The sequence below is a fragment of the Musa acuminata genome, chromosome BXJ3-4 (genome assembly GCF_036884655.1).
Source record: "Musa acuminata AAA Group cultivar baxijiao chromosome BXJ3-4, Cavendish_Baxijiao_AAA, whole genome shotgun sequence".
NCBI lineage: Eukaryota > Viridiplantae > Streptophyta > Magnoliopsida > Zingiberales > Musaceae > Musa > Musa acuminata.
The window spans coordinates 1,169,023-1,196,004 of NC_088352.1; the positions used below are offsets into that span (position 1 = coordinate 1,169,023).

A 26,982-nucleotide genomic window follows, 5' to 3' on the forward strand; every position below is an offset into this window, starting at 1 on the left:
ATATATATATATATATATATATATATATATATATATATATGTACATCTTGATTTGTGATTAGGGTTGGCTCGTGTCATCCTTCCAAGAAGGAAGGGAGAGGAAGGGGTTTGTGGGTCAAATAAAGAAGCTTTTCTTTATCTTCGCACCATGCATGAGTGGTGGGAATCTGGAGCCCACCGATGGGTCACACGTCCATGTGGTGACATGGCCCTTCTCCCTGCACAGTGGGTCCCACAAGTTGAGGTCCATACGAAGTTGTTCTCGTCCCCTTCGAATCAGCCTCCTGTCTCTTCGGGAGGGCCCCACGAACCAATAGGCTCCTCCCTATGCACATGTTCGGCTAGTTCCCACTACTATATGCTAATTCTTTGACGTGGCCCCACCTGGTGGATCACACCTCCATCTGAGGATTTCCACAAAGCTTTATCTTTGATAAATACGTTTTTGAATTTTATGAAGATTCTTATTCTTCGATGTGGGCCCACCTGGATCACAACCTTTGCTCTTGTATGTTCATAATGTTGGACCATAATATCTAGGTTTCTTTGTATAAAGACTGATATTTGTGATGGTGGAACAACACAGTTAGATCAATAAATATTAAATGTCAAATTCTACTACATATTTTTCATCCTTATTTCTTGACAAACCTAATATATATATATAATTTTTTAAAAAAAATTACGTTGAGACAACGACATCATCTCTTTTTCTTCTCCTCGTCGCATTAGACAAGGAGAAGACCCACAATCAGGTTGATACCATCCAATAAAGACGGTCTTAATATCGATTTGTTGGTGGGCCAGTACATACGGCTCAGGATGATATTATTCAAAATTAAAATCTTTAGTATATATTTAGTATTTTCAATCTAAATCATCATTTTTTGTTAAGTGGTGAAGGCAGATTTTGATCTCATACTGATCTGAAGCTAGTTATAAAATAGATCTTCAAAGCTAAGCAAGAAAGAAGGAATGCAATGACACTTTTCCTCTTCGGGGTTTTTACATGTCTAAAGTTCGAAATAACAAATTTCTGTCCCCAATATTAATCTTTCATATATACACCTACCGTTAATGGTCATGCAAAACACTCGGGCTAACCTTTATCAATCATGATTAGCAGTTGTTAGTTCGGATTTATATTATTAACGTCATTACTGTCCCAAGAAAATTTCTGTACCATATATTACTATCAATTAGAGTTTCAATATTGCAACTTTAATGGTCAATTGACCGAGTTTACCTATGAAGACATACAAGTAATTTGGGAGGGATATACATGGAATTTTGGCTTCGCCATATGATTGGTGGCCACTTACCATATATTTCAGTGGGCTTCAGAAATCTCCATATCACATACACTGTGCTCTGAGTGCATGATGACAAAGGAGATTACTTGGATCCTACAAGGGTGAAGGGAGAGACTTTATGTCAGATTCACTAGGAAAGGCTATGTAATCATGATCTTAATTATTTTGATTGGGACAGCATGATCTTGAAGTGGTCCAAAGTCTAGCAATCATCATAGCTAAGTTCTGATGGATCAGGCAATGATTGATGTGCCAAGCTCTAAATTGCCACACAAGAGAAAATATGTATGACATAAAGAATATCTATCTATATATATAATAAAACAAAATAAGTTCAGGATAATGTTAAAGTTATAGGTTATTTAGTAAAAATAATTAATTATTTAGGTTTTTGAAAACACTATAATATATAGTCAAGAAAACCATGTGTTAGTTTTCAGAAGACAAAACATCATTTGGGTCTGACCAGACTTGGTGCACAAGGGTTACACATTAAGTATGTCATCTCTATTGTTAGGTTTTTTTTGGTATGCACGTTATAGCTTTCTCACGCTTATTGTTAGGTTTTTATGTTAAAGTGAAAGACATGTTTTTTCATATAAAAGACACGAAAGACGTGTTTACGACTATAAACAAAACCAAGCTAAGACTAACGATTCAAAAGAAACATGCTTGTTATCTTTATTATTGTGTTGTAAGTAATTATGATTTGAACCTGTCCTTAATGTGATTCGATTTGACCCCGACCCAAATCGATTAAGAACCGATCTCGAATTAAGTCAACGATTCAGCTAGTTCCAAAGACGATTGAAATTGAAACTGATATTTTGATTCAATTTCAAGCTAACGAAAAAAAAAGAGAAGACAAATATGAATTATATGGTGCAATGATTATTAACACATTAAATTTAGAGTCAAAGGACATAAATTCAAAATTTTGATAATCCTTTTTAATTTTTTAATCAATCGGAATCAACATCCTTTTTTTATTTTTCTAATCAATCCGAATCAATGAATCCAAACTATTGTTTTTGAAACCAGAACCATGGTTAGGCCTACATGCATCTCACTAATTGATGAACACACATCATCTTCACTCAGAGATTGGCCATAAGGTTCAGATCTATCTTCATGTTTTTTTTTTTTTTGCAATTTATAGGTAAATTGTCCTAAAATATAACAAACTAATCTTCAAATACTTATCTTCCACCTACAAATGTTGCACAGGTCTTTACAACACCTACTCATAAAAGGTCAGTCAATTTGTAATATTACACGTCTGAAAAACCTATATAAAAAAAACAAGATGCTGATTGAACGAAGAGTAAAACATTATCATCCCCTTAAAAGGACACAAATGAACCAAACAAGCAGAAAAAACAGTTTAAGAAATTTATCAGTTCAAAAGAAGTACCAGTAAGTTTTCGACAATGCACAACACAAAAACTGTGTGTTTGGGTAGTAAAACTGCATCAATTAGCTTTTTTAAAAACATTTTTGGTGATACAAATTAAATTTCTATTAACTAAAAAAAAAGCATCAGTTTTCATCCAAACCAATAGACATTATTTGATCAGCAAGCACAAACAAAATCCATTAACAGAGTCAATATTTTATGCAGAGTATTTGCTTTTAAGAATCATTGAAATAAGGAATCAACAAGTGTGAAAATTTACAAATTATAAACGTATGATTAAAACAAGAAGAAATTTACCCTTGTCAACAATGAATGATCTTGATATAATCTTGAAAGTAGTACTTTTCCATGATGTATGTGCCATAATGTCCTTTAAATCTGTATTCACCTTGGGCATCAATGTCATCATCAGCATGAGAGAACCATTCTTTGTACAGAGCAAGATACCTTTGCCAGCTTCATTCATGTTACCCATAGCATCAATCAAACGAGAATGATCCCTGCAAATAAACAGTTCTCAATACGCCTAAATTTTGATCTCAGCTATACAAACTTTTACATATTATTTTCCAGTCATCCACCACTCGGACCTATAAACCATTGTCAAAGCATAAATATGTAATCCTCAGACGAGATGCATCCACTAGAACGAGTAGCATAAAGAGAAGAAGAGAAGGACCAATGAATCTTTAAGGGAAACTATAATAAGAAATTTAAATGCTTTTAGTTAAAATAAAGATATTACCTTGTACAAAGCTCAACAACAAAAAACAAACTTGTTCTGTGCATCACAAATAATTTCTCCAGTTGAATGACTTTTGATATGACCTAATTCCAGTAAATCAAGAATATGCTGAGTTCACATTTCAAGGGCGGACTCAGGATTGCAACCATCTTCAATGTTATAATCATTAACAAACAGACCTGCAGGAGAATCCAGCTGATAGGTTTCTTGAAACATGAAACTAACAAATTCCTCAATCTCAATATTTGATCTACAGATACAAGTCCTAAAACGAAAGTTGTTGCTAGTCTGTGTATTCTTCAGAGCTGCACCAACAAGACTTTCATTCTCAAATCCTAAAAATGTATGCATGATGTGGGAAAATAATCCACGCTAATACGATAACATGTGATGAACATCATCCTCTTCAACCATTAGCTATCACAACATCAACCTAGTACACAGTACCTGATGCAGACTGGCACAACTCAAGTCAGCACCATTCAGGTTGGCACAACTCAAATCGACAAACAGCAGCACAGTTCAGACTGGGAGCAGGTTGGCAAGGCTGAGCTAACCAAACCCAGTTCACAGCTTGTAGATTCCGTCACCCGAGTGAGATAGACCGCCAATAGTGGCATTACTGTCCCACTCCAGCCATGGAACCACTCCACTAACACGCCATCACTAAATCAAAATGGCACAATCTACATCAGAACTTCTTTGTAAATGTATGGATTTGATGAACCTTTGCCAACGATGTTGCTATTTTCCTAACACTATAAAAGCATCTCCTCATAAAAAAGGAAAATTTTTTGGAACCTTTCTGAACTCTAATAATCTCTCTAGCTTATGAGCTTTCATTTTTTTTAGACAGAGTATGATTTGAGCATCGGAGGAGGTTCCACTTGGCAAACCTCTGTTTTACAAATCCACGTCCAACATGCTCTCCATGGTGCTCCAACGATCTCTGGAGAGCTTCCTTCCTGGCCAGACTTAAGGTGTTCCCAAAGCCTACAATACTAATGCATGAGAAAAAGGAACCAGGTTGGATCCATCCTCCCATTTTGGATGAACAACCAAAATCTGACATCATCATATTGATACTAGAAAGACAGCTCTAACTCTTCGTTAAAAATATCACAGGCCAATACAATATCCAAACGAGCTTCAGAGCCAACTTCGGAGGAAACTCTTGCCCCTCCTTAGAACTACATTATAGGAGCCTTCCATCTTTCAGTGTGTTCCCCATGAGAAGGCACACCTTGTTGAATCTCGGATTTTGATGATATAATCAATTGGTGGGTTAATTGATCTAATCCATATTATTGAGTTAAGTGTGCAGGATTAACTACGATAATCAGAAAACATAAAGCAAGGATACCGGAGTCGAGTTTGATAGACGTTTAAGAGACCGGAGAATCATCGGAGATGCTGCCGGAACCGTCCGAGAAGAAATCGGGAACGTGTTGGAAGTTCGCCGAAGAAATCGTCGGAGGCTCGCGGAGATCACCAAGAAGGCTCGGCTACTCATTAAAGTCATCATAAAGATTGGGAGCTTGCAGGGAGTCCGTCGGAAGAGTTCGTCGGAAAAGCTCGCCGGAACAAGACTCGACGTTCGCGGTTAAAAAACTTGCTTAGGATGTTTTTTTTATGTAGTTCACCTGTAATTAGGATTAGGATTAAGAGATAATCCTATATCCTGGTTAGGGGCCAACTGGGGCCAAAATCAGATTTGGTTTGGGCGAAAAATAAGCCAAACCAATGAATCGGAAAGTCAGGCGGTGGAACCGCCTGGCTGGGCGGTGGCACCGCCCAGCACCCGAGTGCTGGGCGGTGACACCTCCTTGGCTGGGCGGTGGCACCGCCCAGCACCCGAACGCTGGGCGGTGGCACCGCCTGGCTGGGCGGTGGAACCGCCAGCACCGGGAACCCTAAGAGAATTCAAATTTTGGAGCCCAAAATTTGAATCCTCTTGAGGCCTATAAATACCCCTCAAATCTCAGCTGAGGTTACAACTTTTGAGAAGCATTTTGATTGAGAGAAAAGTCTTAGAAAGTCTTAGCAAGCCTTGTTTTCAATTTGCTAGAGAGTTCTCCTCCTTCTTTCTTATTGAAAATTTGTAAGAGGTTGAGCTGCTTGTAAAAGGTTGTAAGAGGGGTGTTTACCCTTCCATTTTCAAGAGACTTGCTAGTGGAAGGTGGGAGCCTCATCGAAGAGGGGCCTCGCAAGTGGAGTAGGTCATTTGACCGAACCACTCTAAAAATCGGCGTAATCTCTGGTTTGCTTTTTAATATTGTCATTTACATTACTGCAAATCTTCTTACTGCTTTAGTTCCTTATTACTCTTGCTGCAATACGCCTTCAAGTTAAATTTCTCAAGCTTCGTTCTTAACGTACGAAAGATTTTATTAAAATCGAAGTTTTAATCCGCTGCACTAATTCACCCCCCCCCTCTTAGTGCCGCTCCGATCCTAACAAGTGGTATCAGAGCAAGGTTATCTCTCATATTTGGTTTAATACCCAAGAGAGATGGCTTACTCCGGCATGCAAGAGGGCCATTCTATTGCACGACCACCTTTGTTTAATGGGTCGGATTACACATATTGGAAGACTCGCATGAGAATCTTCCTCATTTCTATGGACTTTGAGCTTTGGTCTATTGTCGAGAATGGATTTCAAAAATCTTCTCTTCCGATGAGCGAATGGAATGAATCGGAGAAGAAGGTTTTTGCTTTAAATGCAAAGGCTATGAATGCCTTGTTTTGTGCACTAGACAAAAACGAATTTAATCGTGTTTCAATGTGTGATTCGGCTTTTGATATTTGGAGAACTCTTGAGGTCACTCATGAAGGCACTAGCCGAGTGAAAGAGTCCAAAATCAACATCCTTGTGCACTCTTACGAACTTTTCCGAATGAAACCAAGTGAGTCCATCGGAGACATGTACACCCGGTTTACGGATGTCATCAATGGACTCAAAGCTCTTGGTAAAGATTTTACTAACTTTGAACTAGTAACTAAAATCTTAAGATCCCTCCCTAAAAGTTGGGATCCAAAAGTTACGGCCATTCAAGAGGCCAAAGACCTCAAAGCATTCCCTCTTGAAGAACTCATTGGGTCTCTAATGACCTATGAAATGACATGTCAAGCTCATGACGAGCTCGAGAACCCCCTTCCAAAGAACAGGAAGGATATGGCACTCAAATCACAAGAAGACCACTTGAAAGGAACATCAAGTGATGAGGACAGTGACAATGACATTGCACTTTTGACTCAAAAGTTTAAAAAATATTTAAGAAAGAACAGATTTAAAAATAATACAAAAAATAAATTTGAACAAAAGAAGGACCAAGTGATTTGCTATGAATGCAAAAAACCGGGACACTTCAAGAACGATTGTCCTCAAGCCAAAAAGAGGACATCAAAGAAGAAGGCATTCAAGGCAACGTGGGATGATTCAAGCGCATCCGAAGAAGAGGAGTCCAACACCGAGCAAGTTGCTCATTACGCGCTAATGGCGTTAGGAGAAGAGGTATGCGATTTATTTAATGAAGATTTATCTTTTGAAGAACTGTCTATCGCTTTTCATGAATTATTTGATGAATGTAGAATTGTTAGCAAGAAGTTAAGTATCTTAAAGAAAGAGCATGCTTTGCTACAAGATAAGTTTGATAGTCTTCAAACTCCTCCATGCTCTAAGTGTGAGCACTTAGAAGCAATAAAAAATGAAAACTTGCTTCTTAAGGAAACCTTAAACAAGTTTAAGGTCGGTAGCAAAGGATTAGATATGATCCTTGCTCACAAGGGTCACATCGCAAATAGAAATGGAATTGGATTTGTAAAAGGATTACATCAAAATCCTACCACTTTCATAAAAGGACCTACATTACATGTTTCCTCTTATATGAAATGCAACTTTTGTTGCAAATCCGGACATATTGCCTACAAATGCCCATTTAGGAAAATTAGTTCACAAAAATTAATATGGGTTCCTAAAGGAACTATAAAGAATTCAATCATAAATAACAAAGTTAGTGGGTCAATTTTTGAGGCACCCAAAATCAAATGGGTACCTAAAAATCATCCTCTTTTGTAGACAAACCTACAAGCTAGGAGCAAGAGATGGTATCTCGATAGTGGATGCTCAAGACATATGACTGGAGATCCATCTCATTTCTCTATGCTCACTAGCAAAGAAGAAGGGTACGTTACCTTCGGAGACAACAACAAGGGCAAAATCATTGGCAAGGGAACTATTGGTAACAAATTTAATTTTTCCATTGATGATGTCTTACTAGTTGATGGATTGAAACATAATCTCTTGAGTATTAGTCAACTATGCGATAAAGGTTACATCGTTAGATTTGAATCAAATATGTGCATTATTGAAAAACCAAATCATAACATGACTATGATTGCTTTAAAACAAAATAATGTCTATACCATCAACCTTGATGAACTAAGTAATGAAATGTGCTTCTCCGCCGTAAATGATGATGCTTGGCTTTGGCATAGGAGATTAGGCCATGCAAGCATGAAAACAATATCTAAGATCTCATCCCAAGAATTAGTACGAGGAATTCCAAATATAAAGTTTATTAAGGACAAAGTATGCGATGCATGTCAACTAGGCAAACAAATAAAAACAAGCTTCAAACCAAAAAATCAAATTAGCACTACTAGACCATTACAATTGATCCATTTGGACTTATTTGGACCAATTGATACAACAAGTCTAGGTGGAAGCAAATATGCCTTTGTGATTGTGGATGACTACTCTAGATACACTTGGACCTATTTCCTAGCTCACAAAAGTGATTGCTTCAAGTGTTTCTCTAAATTTTGTAAACTTACTCAAAACGAAAAAGGCTTCATGATTTCATCAATTAGGAGTGATCACGGTGGTGAATTCCAAAACCGTGACTTTCAGAATTTTTGCGAAAGTAATGGGTACAATCACAACTTCTCAACTCCAAGAAATCCTCAACAAAATGGAGTAGTTGAAAGGAAAAATAGAAACCTACAAGAAATGGCAAGAACTATGTTGAATGAACATAGTTTACCTAAGTACTTTTGGGCCGAAGCCGTAAATACGGCTTGCTACATCATGAATAGAGTCCTAATAAGACCATCCTTATCCAAAACTCCCTATGAATTATGGAATAACAAAAAACCAAACATCTCCTATTTTAAAGTTTTTGGTTGTAAATGCTTTATTTTAAATGAAAGGGATGCTTTAGGAAAATTTGACGCTAAATCCGATGAAGGCATCTTTCTTGGTTACTCTTCCGTTTCTAAAGCTTTTCGGGTTTTTAATAAAAGAACTTTAGTAATTGAAGAGTCTATTCATGTAGTTTTTAATGAAATTTCCGATTTAAAGAAAAATGATTTTGATGATGATCTTGGTTTTGATAATTTGAATTTAAATGAACCCTCTCCTCAAAATAGCCATTTGAATGCATCTTCTTCCGAAATTTCTTTACCAAAAGAATGGAAGTATGTAGATGCTCATCCAAAAGAGCAAATTATAGGAGATACATCAAAAGGGGTTCAAACTCGTTCTTCTTTCAAAAATTTCTGTGCTAACGCCGCTTTCCTTTCTCAAATTGAACCTAAATGCATTGACGAAGCCTTAAAAGATGATTTTTGGATCATTGCAATGCAAGAAGAATTAAACCAATTTGAGAGGAATGAGGTATGGAAGCTTGTTCCTAGACCAAGTGACCACTTAGTCATAGGTACTAAGTGGGTCTTTAGAAACAAGCAAGACGAAAATGGTATCGTGGTTAGAAACAAGGCTAGATTAGTGGCCAAAGGTTTCAACCAACAAGAAGGTATCGATTACGAAGAAACCTTCGCTCCCGTGGCTCGATTAGAAGCCATAAGGATGCTCCTTGCCTATGCTAGTAGTAATAATTTTAAACTATTTCAAATGGATGTTAAAAGTGCTTTCTTGAATGGTTTTATTTCCGAAGAAGTATTTGTCGAACAACCTCCCGGATTTGAAAATTCTCTTCTTCCTAATCATGTATTCAAATTGACTAAAGCTCTCTATGGCTTAAAACAAGCTCCTAGAGCTTGGTATGAAAGGCTTAGTTCCTTTCTTGTTTTAAATAATTTTACCAAAGGCAAGGTTGATACTACATTGTTTATTAAACATTTTGAAAATAATTTTCTTATTGTGCAAATTTATGTTGACGATATTGTGTTTGGCTCTTCGGATGAATCACTATGTGAATCATTTGCCAAATGTATGAGTCTTGAATTTGAAATGAGTTTAATGGGTGAATTAACTTTCTTTTTGGGATTACAAATCAAACAACTTAATGATGGTATATTTCTTAACCAATCCAAATATACATTAGAATTGTTAAAACGATTTAACATGGATAATTCAAAAGCAATAAACACCCCTATGAGTACTGCGACTAAGTTAGATATGGATGAAATTGGTGAAAGTTTCGATCAAAAAACATATAGGGGAATGATAGGTAGTCTACTCTACCTCACTGCGACTAGACCGGATATTATGTTTAGTGTAGGACTTTGCGCTAGGTTTCAATCTAATCCTAAATTATCTCATCTTAAGAGTGTTAAAAGAATATTTAGGTATCTTAAAGGAACTTCAAATTTAGGATTGTGGTATCCAAAATCTGAAAAATTTGATCTAATAGCTTATGCAGATGCCGATTTTGGCGGATGCAGGATAGATAGAAAAAGTACATCCGGAACATGCCAATTTTTAGGACATGCACTTGTTTCTTGGACTTCCAAGAAACAAAATTCAGTTGCACTATCTACGGCGGAAGCCGAATACATTGCTGCAAGTGCATGTTGTGCACAAGTAATTTGGATGAAAAATACATTAGAAGACTATGGAATTCACCTTGAAAATATTCCCATAAAATGCGATAATACTAGTGCCATATGCCTCACTAAAAATCCAATTCAGCACTCTAGAACTAAGCACATCGACGTTAGGCATCATTTCATACGCAATCATGTTCTTAACAATGATGTTGTTCTAGAATTCATTGACACAAAGCATCAATTAGCAGATATATTTACAAAAGCTTTGAATGAAGATCAATTTGAATTCATCCGAAGGGAATTAGGCATGCTAAATTGTCCCTAAAATGAACTTCACAAAAAAAAAGGACTCGTTCATTTCCCTTCGTTTATGAATTTGAATTCTTCTTTCTTCTTCAAATCAAAATGATCCATTAAAGTCTAAATTATGATCTTGAGGGAAGAAGCTAAACAAAAGGAAGGCAGAAACTTTTTTTCTTTCCTCTACGTGATGCCAGCGGTGGAACCGCCAGATCCGGCGGTGGCACCGATTGGCGCTCGGGCACCAGGCGGTGCCACCGCCCAGTTTGGCGGTGCCACCGACCGAGTCACCCCTTTAACCCGAGGGGTTAGGGCCGGCGGTGACACCGCCCCCAACCCGAAGAAACACTCTCTCCCATTCCCTCTAACCCTCATTCCAACTCTTAGAAACATTGGAGAAGGATTCCTTGAGGTCCAAGCTTTCCATCTCTCAACGTAATCTCCACAAGGTAACTCTTGAAATCCCTCCTTTCTTTTCTCTTTCTCTTGCATATTTTTCACAATCTCATCATCATCTTGTCTAGAAAATGGCTCCAAAGAGATCAAAAGGAATAAGGATTGAAGGAGATTCATATAACCATGACCTTTTTAGATCAAAAGAGGTAGCCCTTAGCTTTCGAAAATTTGAAACCCGATCTGTCCATAAGGGAAAATACATTGATTTGGATGAGCTAGAGGACTTAGATCCCATTAAGTGGTTTGCTCAACTAGAAGCTCTACCTCTACTACAAATAGATGAACCAATCTATCCACGGTTAGTGAGATTGTTCTATACCAACCTATATGAAGACAATGATAGCCTAAGCACTTACATTCTAGGAACACCCATTAGAATTTTTGACAGCACCATTTGTGAGCTAATTGGCATACCTGAAAAAGATAGGGGATGCTATTTTAAAGGTAAATGGGACGTCAAAAAAATAGGAGCAACCTATTCCGAAGCCGTGAACACAATTTTTGCAAATCCAAACCTTGACTTCCTACCCAAGAGCTGTGAACACTTAATGCCTTTCAATTCTAAAATTCTTCATCACATTATCACGAGCATCATATTCCCCAAACAATTTCATCTTGACGAAGTCAGTCAATTAGAGATAGGAACCATGTATTGGATTATGACCGGTCAACATAATTGTTTCGGGTACTTGATTCGCCAACACATGCAGGAAATTATGACTAAGGATACTATATTGCCATATGGGAGGTTAATCACTAGAATTCTTCATGCCTATGACATTTGCATTCCACCCGATGAAGAATCTATTCCAAATGATCGATATAACATAATAAATAAAAACCTGCTAAAAAAACTTAGGTGCACTTTTAGCAATGGCATATGGGTTAGGCAGCCTAGAAGAACGGATCAAATTCCTACACCAATAGAACAACCCGAAACACCAATTCTTATGGGAAATGAATCTCCTCCTCCTAGTCCCTTTGGAGCAGCACCTTCAGCTCCTGTTTCCTCCTCTGAAGATATCATTATGGCGGAGCTATCTCAGATCAAATCACAGCAAGAACAAATTCAGAATCAACAAGTTGAAATTTTGAAGACACTACGACAGATGAATGAAAAAATAGATATCATGTATCAGCACTGTGGATTACCTCCTAAGGATTAAATTGATGTATCTTTTTATTCTGTCCTGTTTGCGTTTAAAAAAAAAAAAAAAAAACAAGTTCATGTTTGTCATCGATTGTACGATAACTGATCTTTCCTTTAGATAACTACTGTCTTAATCTGCATAGATGATGATCTTTCCTTTATAAGTTCATGCTAAACCTTTTTCTATGCTCATCAATATGCTGGCTTGTCTCTTTTTGTTGATGACAAAGGGGGAGAAGTGATGACTTACACCAGAACGATAGCAATGGCTAATATGAATTACAAAAACTTGTATGAACTTGTGTGATATGATTATCTTATATGCCTTGCAAAATCCTTGAAAATATTGTAAGATTGATTGATCATATTGAATGCATGTCTAAAATGTATAATCATGCAATTCAAGTTGAAAATCTTTATCTCTTGTCAATAGTAAAATTTGTCTCTTATCTTTCGACTTGAAAAAGATTTTCATCAAAGTTTCGCATTTACATTATGCTTAATGAGAATAACGATAAGTTCTACGGTTAGAGCTTATAGGTTTATACTTGAATTCAATGATGAAATTCAAGTGTTTTATCTTCTCATAATATGGCATATAGATAGGGGGAGTTATGTTTAACTCCGTCATCAATTGATTGTCATCATCAAAAAGGGGGAGATTGTTGAATCTCGGATTTTGATGATATAATCAATTGGTGGGTTAATTGATCTAATCCATATTATTGAGTTAAGTGTGCAGGATTAACTACGATAATCAGAAAACATAAAGCAAGGATACCGGAGTCGAGTTTGATAGACGTTTAAGAGACCGGAGAATCATCGGAGATGCTGCCGGAACCGTCCGAGAAGAAATCGGGAACGTGTTGGAAGTTCGCCGAAGAAATCGTCGGAGGCTCGCGGAGATCACCAAGAAGGCTCGGCTACTCATTAAAGTCATCATAAAGATTGGGAGCTTGCAGGGAGTCCGTCGGAAGAGTTCGTCGGAAAAGCTCGCCGGAACAAGACTCGACGTTCGCGGTTAAAAAACTTGCTTAGGATGTTTTTTTTATGTAGTTCACCTGTAATTAGGATTAGGATTAAGAGATAATCCTATATCCTGGTTAGGGGCCAACTGGGGCCAAAATCAGATTTGGTTTGGGCGAAAAATAAGCCAAACCAATGAATCGGAAAGTCAGGCGGTGGAACCGCCTGGCTGGGCGGTGGCACCGCCCAGCACCCGAGTGCTGGGCGGTGACACCTCCTTGGCTGGGCGGTGGCACCGCCCAGCACCCGAACGCTGGGCGGTGGCACCGCCTGGCTGGGCGGTGGAACCGCCAGCACCGGGAACCCTAAGAGAATTCAAATTTTGGAGCCCAAAATTTGAATCCTCTTGAGGCCTATAAATACCCCTCAAATCTCAGCTGAGGTTACAACTTTTGAGAAGCATTTTGATTGAGAGAAAAGTCTTAGAAAGTCTTAGCAAGCCTTGTTTTCAATTTGCTAGAGAGTTCTCCTCCTTCTTTCTTATTGAAAATTTGTAAGAGGTTGAGCTGCTTGTAAAAGGTTGTAAGAGGGGTGTTTACCCTTCCATTTTCAAGAGACTTGCTAGTGGAAGGTGGGAGCCTCATCGAAGAGGGGCCTCGCAAGTGGAGTAGGTCATTTGACCGAACCACTCTAAAAATCGGCGTAATCTCTGGTTTGCTTTTTAATATTGTCATTTACATTACTGCAAATCTTCTTACTGCTTTAGTTCCTTATTACTCTTGCTGCAATACGCCTTCAAGTTAAATTTCTCAAGCTTCGTTCTTAACGTACGAAAGATTTTATTAAAATCGAAGTTTTAATCCGCTGCACTAATTCACCCCCCCCCTCTTAGTGCCGTTCCGATCCTAACACACCTAAAGCAGCACCATCAAAGAGGCAAACTACCCCACCCTGACTATGGAACCACTCTGTGAACAGGTCACCATCAAATTCAAATGACACGATGTGTACAGAGACAAGAAATAATTTCTATAATCATATGGATTCAGAGAATCTTCTCCGATGACACTTCGCAACACATTGTTATTCAAAACCCCTGGAAGTAGTAACGCAGCAGGTGTCAAAAATTTTCTTAAAATTCTGGATTTAGTGCTCAAAATCAGGCAGAAAAAAGAAGGGAAAGATAAAACATTCAGCCATCACCATAGATTTTTGTTCTTATGTTGATGTACTTGTTGAACCAAAATTCTAGAATTAGCCATACTTCAGCTGGTCCATGAAATTCTCCATTAACACCAGCATTTGCTGAGATAGAATTTGTGCCAAGACTGACCAACTCAGGGATGTCCTGCTCCAAACTTGGAAATGACTGTATATTACTCAGGACCATTCGATGCTTGTATGTATGCTCCATGGACATTCCCAATTCTCGATGAGTGGTGACCTCAGATGCATGCCTTCCCGATATCACTTCCGGTTAATTCCTGCGGCATTGTATTCCAGATTTGGCTCCATTCAATTGCTACTTTCCTATAACTGGAAGTATTTTCCGATCCCCAGGAGAATTGTACAAGTTAAGTCTCCGTCCTCTTCCTATCATTAGAAGAAGCAATATATCATATCATTACAAAAGTCCTTACTGGAAACAGATGGGGTGGATGACATAATATAACAAAATGAAAAGAAATTTATGTGATTCATGTATATTATAATATACATACATGTTTTCTTGTGTTATGGATGTTTATACGGAAAGAGAAGAAGACTTGGTGACAGCACAATAAGTAGGTTCCATCATATAATCTTACTTGCCATAAATAAAAAGAAGAAATCTAACTTTTCACACTCATGTCTTTTGGCTCCATAAGAAGATATCTGTATATAATTTAGTATAAACTCATATGCCATGTGTTGTACGTATAGAAAAGTTCTGTATCATGTTCTCATCTAGCACTTCATAGTAGCTACCAAAATGCAAGCCTTTTTCCATCTAAGAAAACCAGACATCTCTGAATTCAAATTTTACTGCAGAAAGGTCGAAAATGCAACCATATAGAAGAATGTGATTGGAACAAATAATATTTAAAAGAATAAATTCTGAACAAAAACGACTGCCAATTACCAGGGGAATTTAAAATAAATTATGTACATGACGCAATCTGACCATTTAAATGGAGATGAGAACCCTATAAAAAAGGGAAAAAAAATGTGTACATGAAGCAATTTGGAGAACCAAATAGAGCTAAGAGCAGAGACCAAACATGGTCGAAGTAGCAGAAATTTGCAGCTATCCCAAAAGAATTATACGCACAAAGTTATTCAATAATACAAATATAATTACCAAGTGTTTAATTCCATAAGCGTAAGTGACATCAGCAGAACAGTTTATGCTCCATGCAGGTAGATCGAGTGTGCCAAAAGCCGAAAGAGCACCAAAAAGAAGACCCAGCCTCTCCTTGGACCGAATTGATCCTTGAAGCTCTTCGTTCCTTCGGCCCTGAAGCGACATAATGTGATCCCGTCGCGGGGACAAGTTTGATGATTCCGGTAGCAGAGAAGTCCTCTTTTTCTTCATCGTCGTCGTGCAAAACCCTAAACTTTGTTGGTTTGTAGTTGTTGCCATCTTTCACCTCATTTTTGCCCTTTTGCTTGCCCAACTGCTACATCAAGAACTGGTGTCAGCCTCTTCCTCCTATTGCAGCTGCCGCATGCTTCCAGCCCGACACTCAAAATGAATTCGATCAGAAACGGAGGAACGGCAATCGTGTTTTGTTGTGAGCGACGAGTAGCCGAAGGGTTTGGACTTCTTCCCTGGTAATGACAGGAAAAGCGACACGACTTCACAATTAAAAACAACGAGGGAGGGAGGGAGCGAGGGATGGCAACTGTGTTTTATGCGAGACGAAGGACCCCTGAAAACCCGCAATCTCTCCCAATTGGTCCATGAAAACAAACACACACACACACAAATATATAAATATAAATAAATAAATAAATAAATAAATAAATAAAATATATATATATCCATGCTCTTGTCACCAACTCTTGTCATCTTAAACTCTCGTTTAAGAGTGTGATAGATCCATGCTCCTTGGCAAAGTTCAGGTCGGTAGTATGAATGCATCTTATAAAAAATACTTAATGATAACCTAATATTATCTGGTATTTATTTATGTAATTAATTGATGGTAACAAAAACATCCCAGGCTACCGTATTATTGTACTCTCTTCATATCATCATAATTGATTGCTTTTCATTATTCTAAACGTTGATCGATTACTTTTCATTGTTCTCCTCCTTTTAGGTTTTTTTTTTTCTTGTGGAGCACATATTGTATTCTTTCTTTTTTCTTAATAGAAGTTATTATTATTATTATTATTTTGCTTGTAAAAGAAAACTATATTGTGGTTGTTTCTTTTGTAGGGCTAAATCCCATTAGGGCGGCTCGATCGAGGTCTGTCGGCTTGGGTTGAGACCATCTCTGGACCGGCTTAAAGGTTACCGGGTTGAGCCGGCCCATGTCATCGAATTTATTTCCATTATTCACATTGGATCCTCCCCAGTTGGTAACGCCGACTCCCAAACGCTCCGCCGCGAGCAAAACCCTTGCCCAGACCATACCCCCATTTCTCTCTCCCTCTACCCCCGCTGTCTTCGAGGACGCCATGCCCGCCGGAGCGCTCTAAGGCCGATGGCCTCCGGCGCCGCGTCGATTCGCTACGGCGGCGCGGCCTCCGTGGGGGGCACAGCCGACGCCCTCAACCGCATCCTGGCCGACCTCTGCACGAGGGGCACCCCAAAGGTCCCAACCCTCCGCTCCGAATCCCTAGCTTCCTTCTTGCGTCTCCCTTCCCCTTGAATCTCCATTGCCTGGTCGATTCTTTCCATCAGGATTCGAAATTGTTTTGTGCTTATGATATGATGCAGGAGTTGTTTCCTGCTACTGCTGGACTTCGTTTCGATTGGTTGCATGCGAACTGTCGAAGGGGATCTCGTTTTTTCTTCTTTTATTTGCTTTAGGTTAGAGGCTAGGTAGCTGAACCTTTGGGCTTCTTTCTTCTATGTAATTTCTATTCCGTGCCAAAGATTCATCTCGTTGACTGTGAAGATCTTCCCAGTGAAAGATGTTGTACATAGTTGACCACTGACCGTGTAACAATGTGCTATCTCTAGGATTTGAACAAATAAGATTTGAAGCCTCCTTTTGATCCTGCCTTCCACAGTAAACTTGAATACACAGAAGTTTCTGCCATTTATGATCACTTTTCTTTTTATCAGTTACCGCTAACTGATATCAATTACTTATTCTGATCTCAGTTATCTTTTGAACTTTTTTGTATATGTTCTTTGAGCCATTCTTCTTGTTGGATATAGGATGGCGCTGCAGTTTCCCTGAAGAAACATGTTGAGGAAGCAGCTCGTGATCTTGGTGGAGAAGCTTTTTCTCGTTGCATGGATCAGTTTTATGATAAGATTGCTAATCTTTTAGAGAGCAATGAAGTTGCTGACAATTTAGGGGCTCTGCGGGCCATAAATGAGTTGATTGACGTGGCGTTGGGAGAAAGCGCGTCCAAGGTTTCAAAGCTCTCTGGTTATATGCGGACTTTATTTGAAGTTAAGCGTGATCCAGAAGTCCTGGTACTCGCCAGTGAGGTACTAGGCCACCTAGTGAGGGCCGGAGGGGCAATGACGGCAGATGAAGTAGAGCGACAGGTTTGGTTCTCTGTCTAGTTTATTGAAAACCTATGTTAGATGGCTTTACTGACAATATTTTCTTTCTTTTCAGATAAAAAATGCTTTGGACTGGCTTCATGGAGAAAGGATAGAATATCGTCGTTTTGCTGCTGTTCTGATTCTTAAAGTAATTGCAATTTTACTTATAGCATCATTCAATTGCTAATTTCATATATTTTTTTATTTGTAGTCTTACATATAGAAAGTTTTAAATTTGGTGAAGGATTATAAGCATGTTCATGTATCCTAAACTTGTTTACCCTTGAAATTCTTTTTGTAACAATTGCCAACATATCATTATGCTATAGTCCAATGCTAGTAACACATTATTGTTAATGTTGTACAGTTTTGGTTCTATTTATTATATACTTTCCATATGCGGGTAAATGGAGTGCTCTTCTTGACAATACTAGCCATTTTTGATAGATTTCTGTTTATAGTAAAAAAATTGTATTAAAGTTGTTTCCAAACATATTTACCATTTTATTTTAATGAAGTCCTTCATTTGTTTTTAACGGAAGGTGTTACCTCAAGACCCTGCTAGATTCTCTTTGGTTTGGGGAGACATTCCTGTTTGATGAATGTGTTCTTTTCCTGCTTTTAAATAGGAAATGGCTGAAAATGCATCCACTGTTTTTAATGTTCATGTGCCGGAATTTGTGGATGCTATATGGGTAGCATTAAGGGACCCCACTTTGGCTGTTCGGGAACGAGCTGTAGAAGCTTTGCGGGCATGCCTTCGTGTTATTGAGAAGCGTGAGACACGCTGGCGAGTGCAATGGTATGTTAATCCATGTTTCCATTGTACATTTTTCCATTTAAAATAATATCATTTTATTCATGTTGGTGCTACTTAGAGTAAATGGATTTTCACATTCATCATTTTCATATGTTATGAAATGAAAATGACCTGCTATGCTGTGACGAATGACACAGAGTGAAGTGCTTTACATTTGGTGTTTGTTGTCTTATATTTGTATCATGATTTCTTTATTTTTCTTCACTGTTATATGATGATTCATCACAATTGATTACTGTCCAAATGATAGTAGATAGAATTGCGATCATTGGATACACTTGCTTTTCGTGTAAACAAATTAGATTGATTAGCAATACTTACAACAAACTTGTATTAACCATATATTCAAAAGATTAAGTTGCCAAAATTGTCACAATACTCAACTAGTATGACTGTGGAAGCAATTCTACTTGGGGTCATAGTGGTTATTCCTGATGCTTTGTGCGGTTAAATATGCAGTTTTTCTCTGACTTGACAAATGCTATCAACTCGATAATGACCATGTTCACAATATGTTGCGATTGTGTGGTTACTGAATTAAAGCAGCAATGAGAGCACCCTAAGTAGCATCAAGTGCAATCAAAGTAGCACCGATACCATTCATCAGATATTTTACACAGGTCATCTGTATTTTTCTTGTCCGAAGAGCTTTTCCAAACATTTATTGTTCTTATTGTTGAAAAAGTTTCTAAAGCTTTAATACAACAGTGTGACAAGTGAACCTGAAATGTGGTAGAAGCCGCTTAAGGTGCAAAAAGAAGTTAACTGTTTTATGTTGGTTATTGAATAAGCTTAGGTTATAGGGGTGATAAGTGTCATTCCTATTGGATATAGAAAAGGTTTAAAAGTACAAGTTCTGAGGAAGCAGTTTATACTTAATCCAGATGTGGCTTATGGAAATGGACTCGAAGAAGTTCCATCATATTAAGGATGTTAAAGGACTTGTATTGGTTAGGTTGAAGCATGATTGGTAGAAAGTGCTGACTTATGATGCCATAAGGGAAAATAAGCATGAAGACTAGAACATCTAATACAAAAACAATGAGAATCCTTAAGGTCCCAACTATTGGATGTGTCTATATGGATGTTTTCCTGATATCAAATTCTGTTGAGGGCAATATAATTGGTACAGACAGTTTCTCATTTGTAAACTTCTAAGTTATGCAAGAAATTGTTTGAGAAAATAAATCGCCCTGAGATTTGGACTAGTTACCGTTGATTTATTACCCTAAGGAACAATTGCAAATGGCCATAAGAATTACATTGTCACATCATGTTTCCCGACTAAATAATGGATAACCTTCAGTGTATCCTTGATTTCATGGATTAAATGCTTCCCAGTCCAACAAAATCAAGTTAAAGGCCTTTAAATTGAGCTCTAGGCTGTAATGGAAATCTCGGCAATTGGTTGCATGAGGATCATGTGATTGATGTTTAGCAGCCAAGGCTCTATTGAACTCAAAAGATGGTGTATTAAGAAAATAAATTCTATGTTGTTAATGGATTTTCTTGAATATGACTCATTAGGGCATCATCTAGAAGCTTTTGCATCCAGTGCTTTATTATAACTCAAAATGGAAGTGTAAATTTCATTCTCGAAACCATGACAAGTGAACTTTAGAAATTTCCGTGAGTTTCATTCAAAGAGGTTGTCATGCTGTTTTGTATTTACTTAAGAGTACTGTTTGTATTATACAGTGATTTCAATAGGCGCTCGGGCGCTCGCCTAGGCGCTCGGGCACTCGGGCGCTCGCCTAGGCGCTCGGGCGAGGCGAGGCGTGGCCCGAGCGCCTCGCTTCATGTCCAGGCGCCTCACTTCAAAGAGGCGCCGCGTAGGTGCTTGCCCGAGCCCAGGCGTCGGGCGCTTCGGGCGAGCGCCTGGGTTAAACCAGGCGATCGAACCAGATTTTTAGGTCTGGTTCGGTCCTGGTTCGGTTGTTAGTTGGTTCAATCGAACCAACTAAACCGATATAACCCCAACCCTAACCCTTACCCAACTCGAACCTGCTGCCGCTACCGATCCCGATCCCGATCGCGATCTCGCTGCTCGTCGCTCTTGCTCCCGCTGCCGCTGCTCGCCGTTGCTCGCTGCTCGCGCCTCCCGCGAGCTCTCTCGCTGCTCGCGCCTCCCGCGAGCCTTCCTGTTGCTCGCGCCTCCCTCGAGCCCTCTCGCTGCTCGCGCCTCCTGCGAGCCCTCCCGCGAGCCTTCCCGCTGCTCGCGCCTCCCTCGAGCCCTCCCGCTGCTCGCGCCTCCCGCTGCTCGTGCCTTCCGCTCCCTTTCCCTTTCCCGCTGTCGCTGCCGCTGCTCGCCGCTGCTTCCTCGTTTCTCCATCAGGCTCAGTATACAGTATACTCTTAATATTAAGTTTATTTGAATTTTGAAATGATTAATTTTCTGTTAATAGATTAATAGTATATTATTTTGATTTTAATGTTGTTAATTTTTATTTATTTGAAATTATTAATTATATTATATATTTTTATATTTTAGCGCCTCGGGCGTTTGTGGACCTTGGCGCCTTTTGGCGCCTAGCGCTTTTTAAATCACTGCTATTATAATTGTTATCTTTAAAATAATTGAAATCATCAGGCATGAACCACAACGACAATACTATGCCATTCTCTTGCCAAATTTATTGATGCATGGAGGAGGTTGTGAAGCCTCTCATGCTATGGACTTCACTTAAATACAATGACAGTTATTTTTCCAACTATTTAGTGTTGTCACAATTCCATTGCTACAGACCTCTAGGAAAGCAGTATTGGTATTGACTAGAGGTCTGCAAATTATTTCTTATTTATTCTGGAAAAATCTTCCTTAGTGTCTCTAGTTATTTACTTATTCTGCTAATTCGGACTAGCTTATCTGACCTTATTGGGTTGTGTGTGTGTTTTTTCTTTTTAAATTCTTTAGTGGTTCTTTATGAAAGTAAGCATTCTTTAATTTGTCTTTTACAACAGTATCACTGTTTATATGGACATCCTTATATGTAAGTCACTAAATTTTTTTGATATGGTAACCTATGGAATCCTAGTATTCTGAACTTATAAATTAAGATGACATTATAATTGCCCTATATAATTTTGATTTGAAACAATTCATATGCCCCTCTCCAATTTTACCATCATGCTTTGATTGTAAGAGCAATATCTTTTTCACTCTTTTATCTCTGTTGAAAAATTGTTTGATATTGATAGCTTCTGTTTTCTGAGACCTCATTTGCATCTATTTCACTTGTGCATTTAGTCTTTATGTTGCTTAAATCTCTCCATATATTTAGTCTTACTTTGTCAGATTCCACACGAGTGCATTTGACTAATGCAGCTCAGGCTTGATGGAAATAAGTTGTTCATTGCTGGTATAGTTGTTTTTTTGGATTTGCTGAATTACATCAATGGCTGGGAGCATTTTCCCTCTCATGTTAAGTATGACCTATTGGAATCATGAATTATCAATTGACACTTGGACTGGTTCCATATTCTTAAAAATGAAGTTGACATGTCACAATGTGACTTCATTTTTAACTGGTCCTTAGTGTCCTGGCTGGTGGGCAAAACCTATCTGATTGATCATGTCGTGTAAACTCTTACAATCTGGGTACCCAATTTCTTCCTTCAAGGTTCTTCTTAACTTGGAAATGCATTAAGGTCAAGAAAGGGAACTGCATTTACAATTTACAATGATAAACATTTACATTCCCTGTTTCTTGCTGTCGTCGTTGTTCTTCCTGCCCATTTAGTTATCAATTGAATTTTTATCTTACGTTTGTTTATTGTGTCACTTCCATTAGGTACTACCGAATGTGTGAAGCTGCACAAGTTGGACTTGGTAAAAATGCTTCTGTTCACAGTATACATGGCTCGTTACTTGCAGTAGGTGAACTTTTAAGGTACCTTGCACCTTATTTATTATGTTTGTTTAAGTTGGGTTTTCTCTTGTTTTCTCTGTGCTTGTAAGATATAAAGCATTTCTAGACTTGACAATTGTTTTGATAATTTTGTGTCTTATAAGCATGATATTTGAGGCTGCTGAAATGATCAATGAATTATCCTGTACCCTGGACAACCATGTCTTGAAGAACATTGTGTCTTATAATGATAGTTGTTGGTATCCTCACATAAAGTGAAGCTTCACTTTATGTCTGATAATTTTGTGTCTTATAAGCATGATATTTGAGGCTGCTGAAATGATCAATGAATTATCCTGTACCCTGGACAACCATGTCTTGAAGAACATTGTGTCTTATAATGATAGTTGTTGGTATCCTCACATAAATGAAGCTTCACTTTATGTCTGTAATATTTTTTTTCATGACTTGTTTGTTTTGGCTCACATTTTAAAACTGCTAATTATGGAGTGTACGAATAAGCAAAACTCATGGCATCTTGGCTTATCATATAAAATCCTGCCAACATTAACTTATTCCTTTGGGTCACATTCTGAATCTGCTAAATTTGGAGTGTATGAATAAGCAGAACTCATGGCTTTTTATTTTTTTCCCTTTTTAAATAACATTTTCTCCAAGGTCATTTTCACTTGCCCTCTTAATAGGATGGCATCAATGTGAAGAGAAATCCATTTTGTTGAGAATGAGTCATTGATTGTTTCCTAATTATGCCTTTCTATGGTCATTTTGTGTGAACACCGAAGGAATTTACTCATTTAACCTGCCTTGTGATTGGTCTGGCTTGCCACAGCCATATTTGGATGTTAAGCAACAAGAGATTGGAAGAGTGGATCACGATTATGGCACAGGGAGTAGTTTTTTCTGTGGGACCACAGCCACAATTACATGTGGGAAAATCATGCAAAAGAACATAATCTGCTTTGTGGATTATCTATTGTATATTGACAAGTTTTTTCTTTGTTTCTTTGTTGGTGTTTGGGTATTATTTTATCAATATTTCTTATCTTATGACCTTGTCCAGGGGTTTCATTTATCTTTTGACCTTATCTTATGAATTTTGGATGAATTTTGAAGGAATATACTCATTTATCCTGCCTTGTGATTAATATGGCTTGGCACAGCCATATTTGGATGTCAAGCAACAACAGATTGGAAAAGTGGACCACTAGTATGACACCGGGAGTAGTTACATTGTGGAAAAAATCATGCAAAAGAACACAATATGCTTTGTGGATTATCTATTGTTCACAGACATGTTTTTTTGCTTTGTTTTTTTGTGGGTATTTGGGTATTATCTTATGACCTTGTCCAGGGGTTTCATCTGTTCTTTTTACCATCAAATTTTCAGGAACATTTTTTTCTCTTCTTTTATTTTCAGTTTGCTATATGATCTGAAGAGTCTGATGTTTAATAACAAATTTTTTTTTCTTCAGGAACACGGGTGAGTTCATGATGTCCAGATACCGAGAGGTAGCAGATATCGTTCTCAAATACCTAGAGCACCGAGATAGGCTTGTTCGTCTCAGCATAACATCATTGCTTCCTCGTATTGCACACTTTTTGCGTGACCGATTTGTGACAAACTATTTAAAGGTTAAAATTGCTTCTTTTTGTGTAATACTTATGGTTCTAGAAATGTACGGAATTCATTATTTACTGAATAACTTTGGGCTTGGTTTGTTTTGGCTTAAGTCTAACTGGTCATTTTGCTATGATGAGTTTATCGTCCACAGATATGCATGGATCATATCCTAGCTGTTTTGCGCATACCAGCTGAACGTGCTAGTGGGTTTATTGCTCTGGGAGAAATGGCTGGTGCTTTGGATGGTGAACTCATTCCCTACTTGCCAACAATTACCTTGCACTTGCGTGATGCTGTACGTACTTTGTGACATTGCTTACTTCTATTGTTCACAGGTGTTTCAGCTTGTTTCTTGTCTGATTTGCAGATTGCACCTCGGAGGGGAAGACCATCATTGGAGGCTTTGGCTTGTGTGGGAAGCTTTGCTAAAGCAATGGGTCCTGCTATGGAACCTCATGTTCGAGGTCTGTTGGATTCAATGTTTTCTGCTGGTCTGTCTACTAGCCTTGTAGTAGCTCTTGAGCAAATCACTGTCAGGTTTGTTTGAAAATTTTATATTCTGCTTTTTCTCCTCTCTGTTTGATTACTTCTGACTTATCTGATACTAATATATTTCTTATTAGTATTCCCTCTTTACTACCTACCATCCAAGAACTCTTGCTGGATTGCATCTCAGTTGCACTATCAAAAACCTCATATGCATCGGCAAAGCCAGGTGTTGCTGGCATTCGTACTAACACGATAAACAATACTCAGCAACTTTCTGATGCTAGTGGTTCAGTTGTGCAGCTTGCTTTGCGAACTTTAGCTCATTTCGATTTTAAGGTGGGATTCTAGGATTTTTATGTCTGTATACTTGCCTTTCTTTAATAAGTTGTTGAAACTTAAATAATAAAAATATGTAATCCAGGGTCATGAGCTTCTTGAGTTTGCTAGAGAATCTGTCATTGTTTATTTGGAGGATGATGATGGCAATACGCGAAAAGATGCTGCAATATGCTGTTGCAGATTAGTTGCCAATTCTTTATCTGCAAAATCTGCTGCACATTTTAGTTCTAGTAGGTTCAGCCGAATTGGTGGAGCCAAGAGGCGTCGCCTTGTGGAGGAGGTTTGATATCCTTTTTTTATAAATGCTGATGGATGCATACAAATGATAGCATTTTTTATTCACTTCTATTTTTATATGTCATATGCTTATTTTCTTGTTCTGCTTCTCTTTTTAAGATGGGCCTCATTGCATGAAATTTTACCAAATGATGCTTAAAAATAGAGTCATAATTTGTTTAATCTGCAAATTTCATGATTGTAAATGTAAACATCTAATCATCTATCACCTAATGCACTAGGAAGTAGTTTGATGACTAATAATCATATCTATTTCTTTTATCTTTTCAACAAATGGCAATACCTTGGAAACTTTTAATAGTTTTCTATTTGATGGATGATGTGATATCCCCACCAACCCCACCCCCTCCCCCCCACGACAAAAAAAAAAAAGAAACTCAATCAGATGGATGCAAGCATCCTTTGTTGCGTATGATTACATCAATTTTTGATTACGGTGAGACTTTGACTTAAATGTTCTCTTCTGAAGAAGAAGGAAGACAAGCATAGTTAATCAAGGCCTCCTCTTTTTCTCCATTCAATTTTGCTCCCTGAAGAGAATAATTTTGTTTCCTAATGGGGCAGCACTAGAGGAAAATAATGAGGCAGAGAGAAGCTCATCAACATGTATATCACCCTTGGTGGAGAATGGGGCCTTTGTAACAACATCTTGTCAGCCCTTTTGGTCCCCGGGAACCCTCTGTTGGTGGTACTTAGGGCGGTAGGCTGGGGATTAAACTGGCTGTTGTGCATATGTGTGGAGTTTTGGGTTACGATTTTCTCTTGCTATGGGGGTCTTGGGGTACTACATCAAGTTGTAAGTATTTCAGCTGTAAATAGAAGTTCCTGGATTTTTGATGCAATTGTGTGATTCTTCAATTTGTCGGACAAACTGTTGCATTTTGGAAGACTGACCTTTTGCTCTTGCCATTATTCAGAAAGTCTGACTTGTTTTTGCACGTATGCGACAAAGAATGTTGCATGGATTGACTGCTAAGTTTGTCAAAATATCAACACGATATGAAATGTTTTTCTGGATTTAGGTTCTTGAAATCAACGTGTTTTCTCATAGCAACATGGTATGACATGTTTTTCTCGATTTAGGTTCTTGAAATCGATGTGTTTTCTCATAGCGCTAAGTAAATACTTTCCATACACCTTATCTATTTCTGCTGTTGTGGCTACCTTCTTTTTTTCTTGTAATTATGTCTTTGGGAGCTGGCACTCGATTAGTCAATGGTTTGAAACTAGGTTGAGAGATGAAATCCAAAGTTTCTGAGCAGTGGCCAAGCTTACCTTGTTATATATGATGAACGATTTTGAATTCATCAGAGTGAGATGTTTGGTGATGTTTCAGCTTGGGATGCACAGGTCAAGATGGTATGACACGGGATGTCTGATTGGTACAATTCCTATGCATGTTCGATGGTGTGTCACCGTATTGATTGTTGCCCCAACGAAGAAGTCATGCTATGTCAACATCATGGACTAATACCATAGCATGTTTGGCATTTGCAAACCTTGTTTATGATGACACTATAAAGTTGTAAATATGTTTTTAATTGTTGCTATTAGTGATATGCTTTTAATTGTTGCTATTAGTGATTTAAAAAGCGATAGGTGCTAAAAGACGTCAATGTCTCAAAATGCCCGAGGTGCTAGGTGCTTGCCCGAGTGAAGTAAGACGCTATGAAATATTAAAATATAAAAAATATA

General features: G+C 38.1%; 1 protein-coding gene and 1 long non-coding RNA gene across 2 annotated transcripts in view; one reads left to right on the forward strand and one right to left on the reverse strand.

The window, feature by feature from the left end:
* Positions 1 to 14,258: 14,258 nt before the first annotated feature.
* On the reverse strand, positions 14,259 to 16,077 carry LOC108952561 (uncharacterized). Its single transcript, XR_001977625.2, has 2 exons — positions 15,480 to 16,077; positions 14,259 to 14,731 (listed from the first exon to the last, which is right to left on the reverse strand). It is a non-coding gene; the product is annotated as an uncharacterized LOC108952561 (long non-coding RNA).
* Positions 16,078 to 16,683: 606 nt separating this feature from the next.
* Positions 16,684 to 26,982, forward strand: part of LOC135635107 (serine/threonine-protein kinase TOR-like) — a 64,566-nt gene continuing 54,267 nt past the window's right edge. The window contains exons 1-10 of the mRNA XM_065145972.1: positions 16,684 to 16,941; positions 17,514 to 17,852; positions 17,926 to 18,000; positions 18,482 to 18,654; positions 22,464 to 22,562; positions 24,014 to 24,173; positions 24,314 to 24,457; positions 24,530 to 24,699; positions 24,786 to 24,987; positions 25,073 to 25,270. Of these exons, the coding sequence (XP_065002044.1) occupies positions 16,831 to 16,941; positions 17,514 to 17,852; positions 17,926 to 18,000; positions 18,482 to 18,654; positions 22,464 to 22,562; positions 24,014 to 24,173; positions 24,314 to 24,457; positions 24,530 to 24,699; positions 24,786 to 24,987; positions 25,073 to 25,270 (1,671 nt within the window). The 5' untranslated portion in view covers positions 16,684 to 16,830. The remainder of the gene's footprint in view (positions 16,942 to 17,513; positions 17,853 to 17,925; positions 18,001 to 18,481; positions 18,655 to 22,463; positions 22,563 to 24,013; positions 24,174 to 24,313; positions 24,458 to 24,529; positions 24,700 to 24,785; positions 24,988 to 25,072; positions 25,271 to 26,982) is intronic.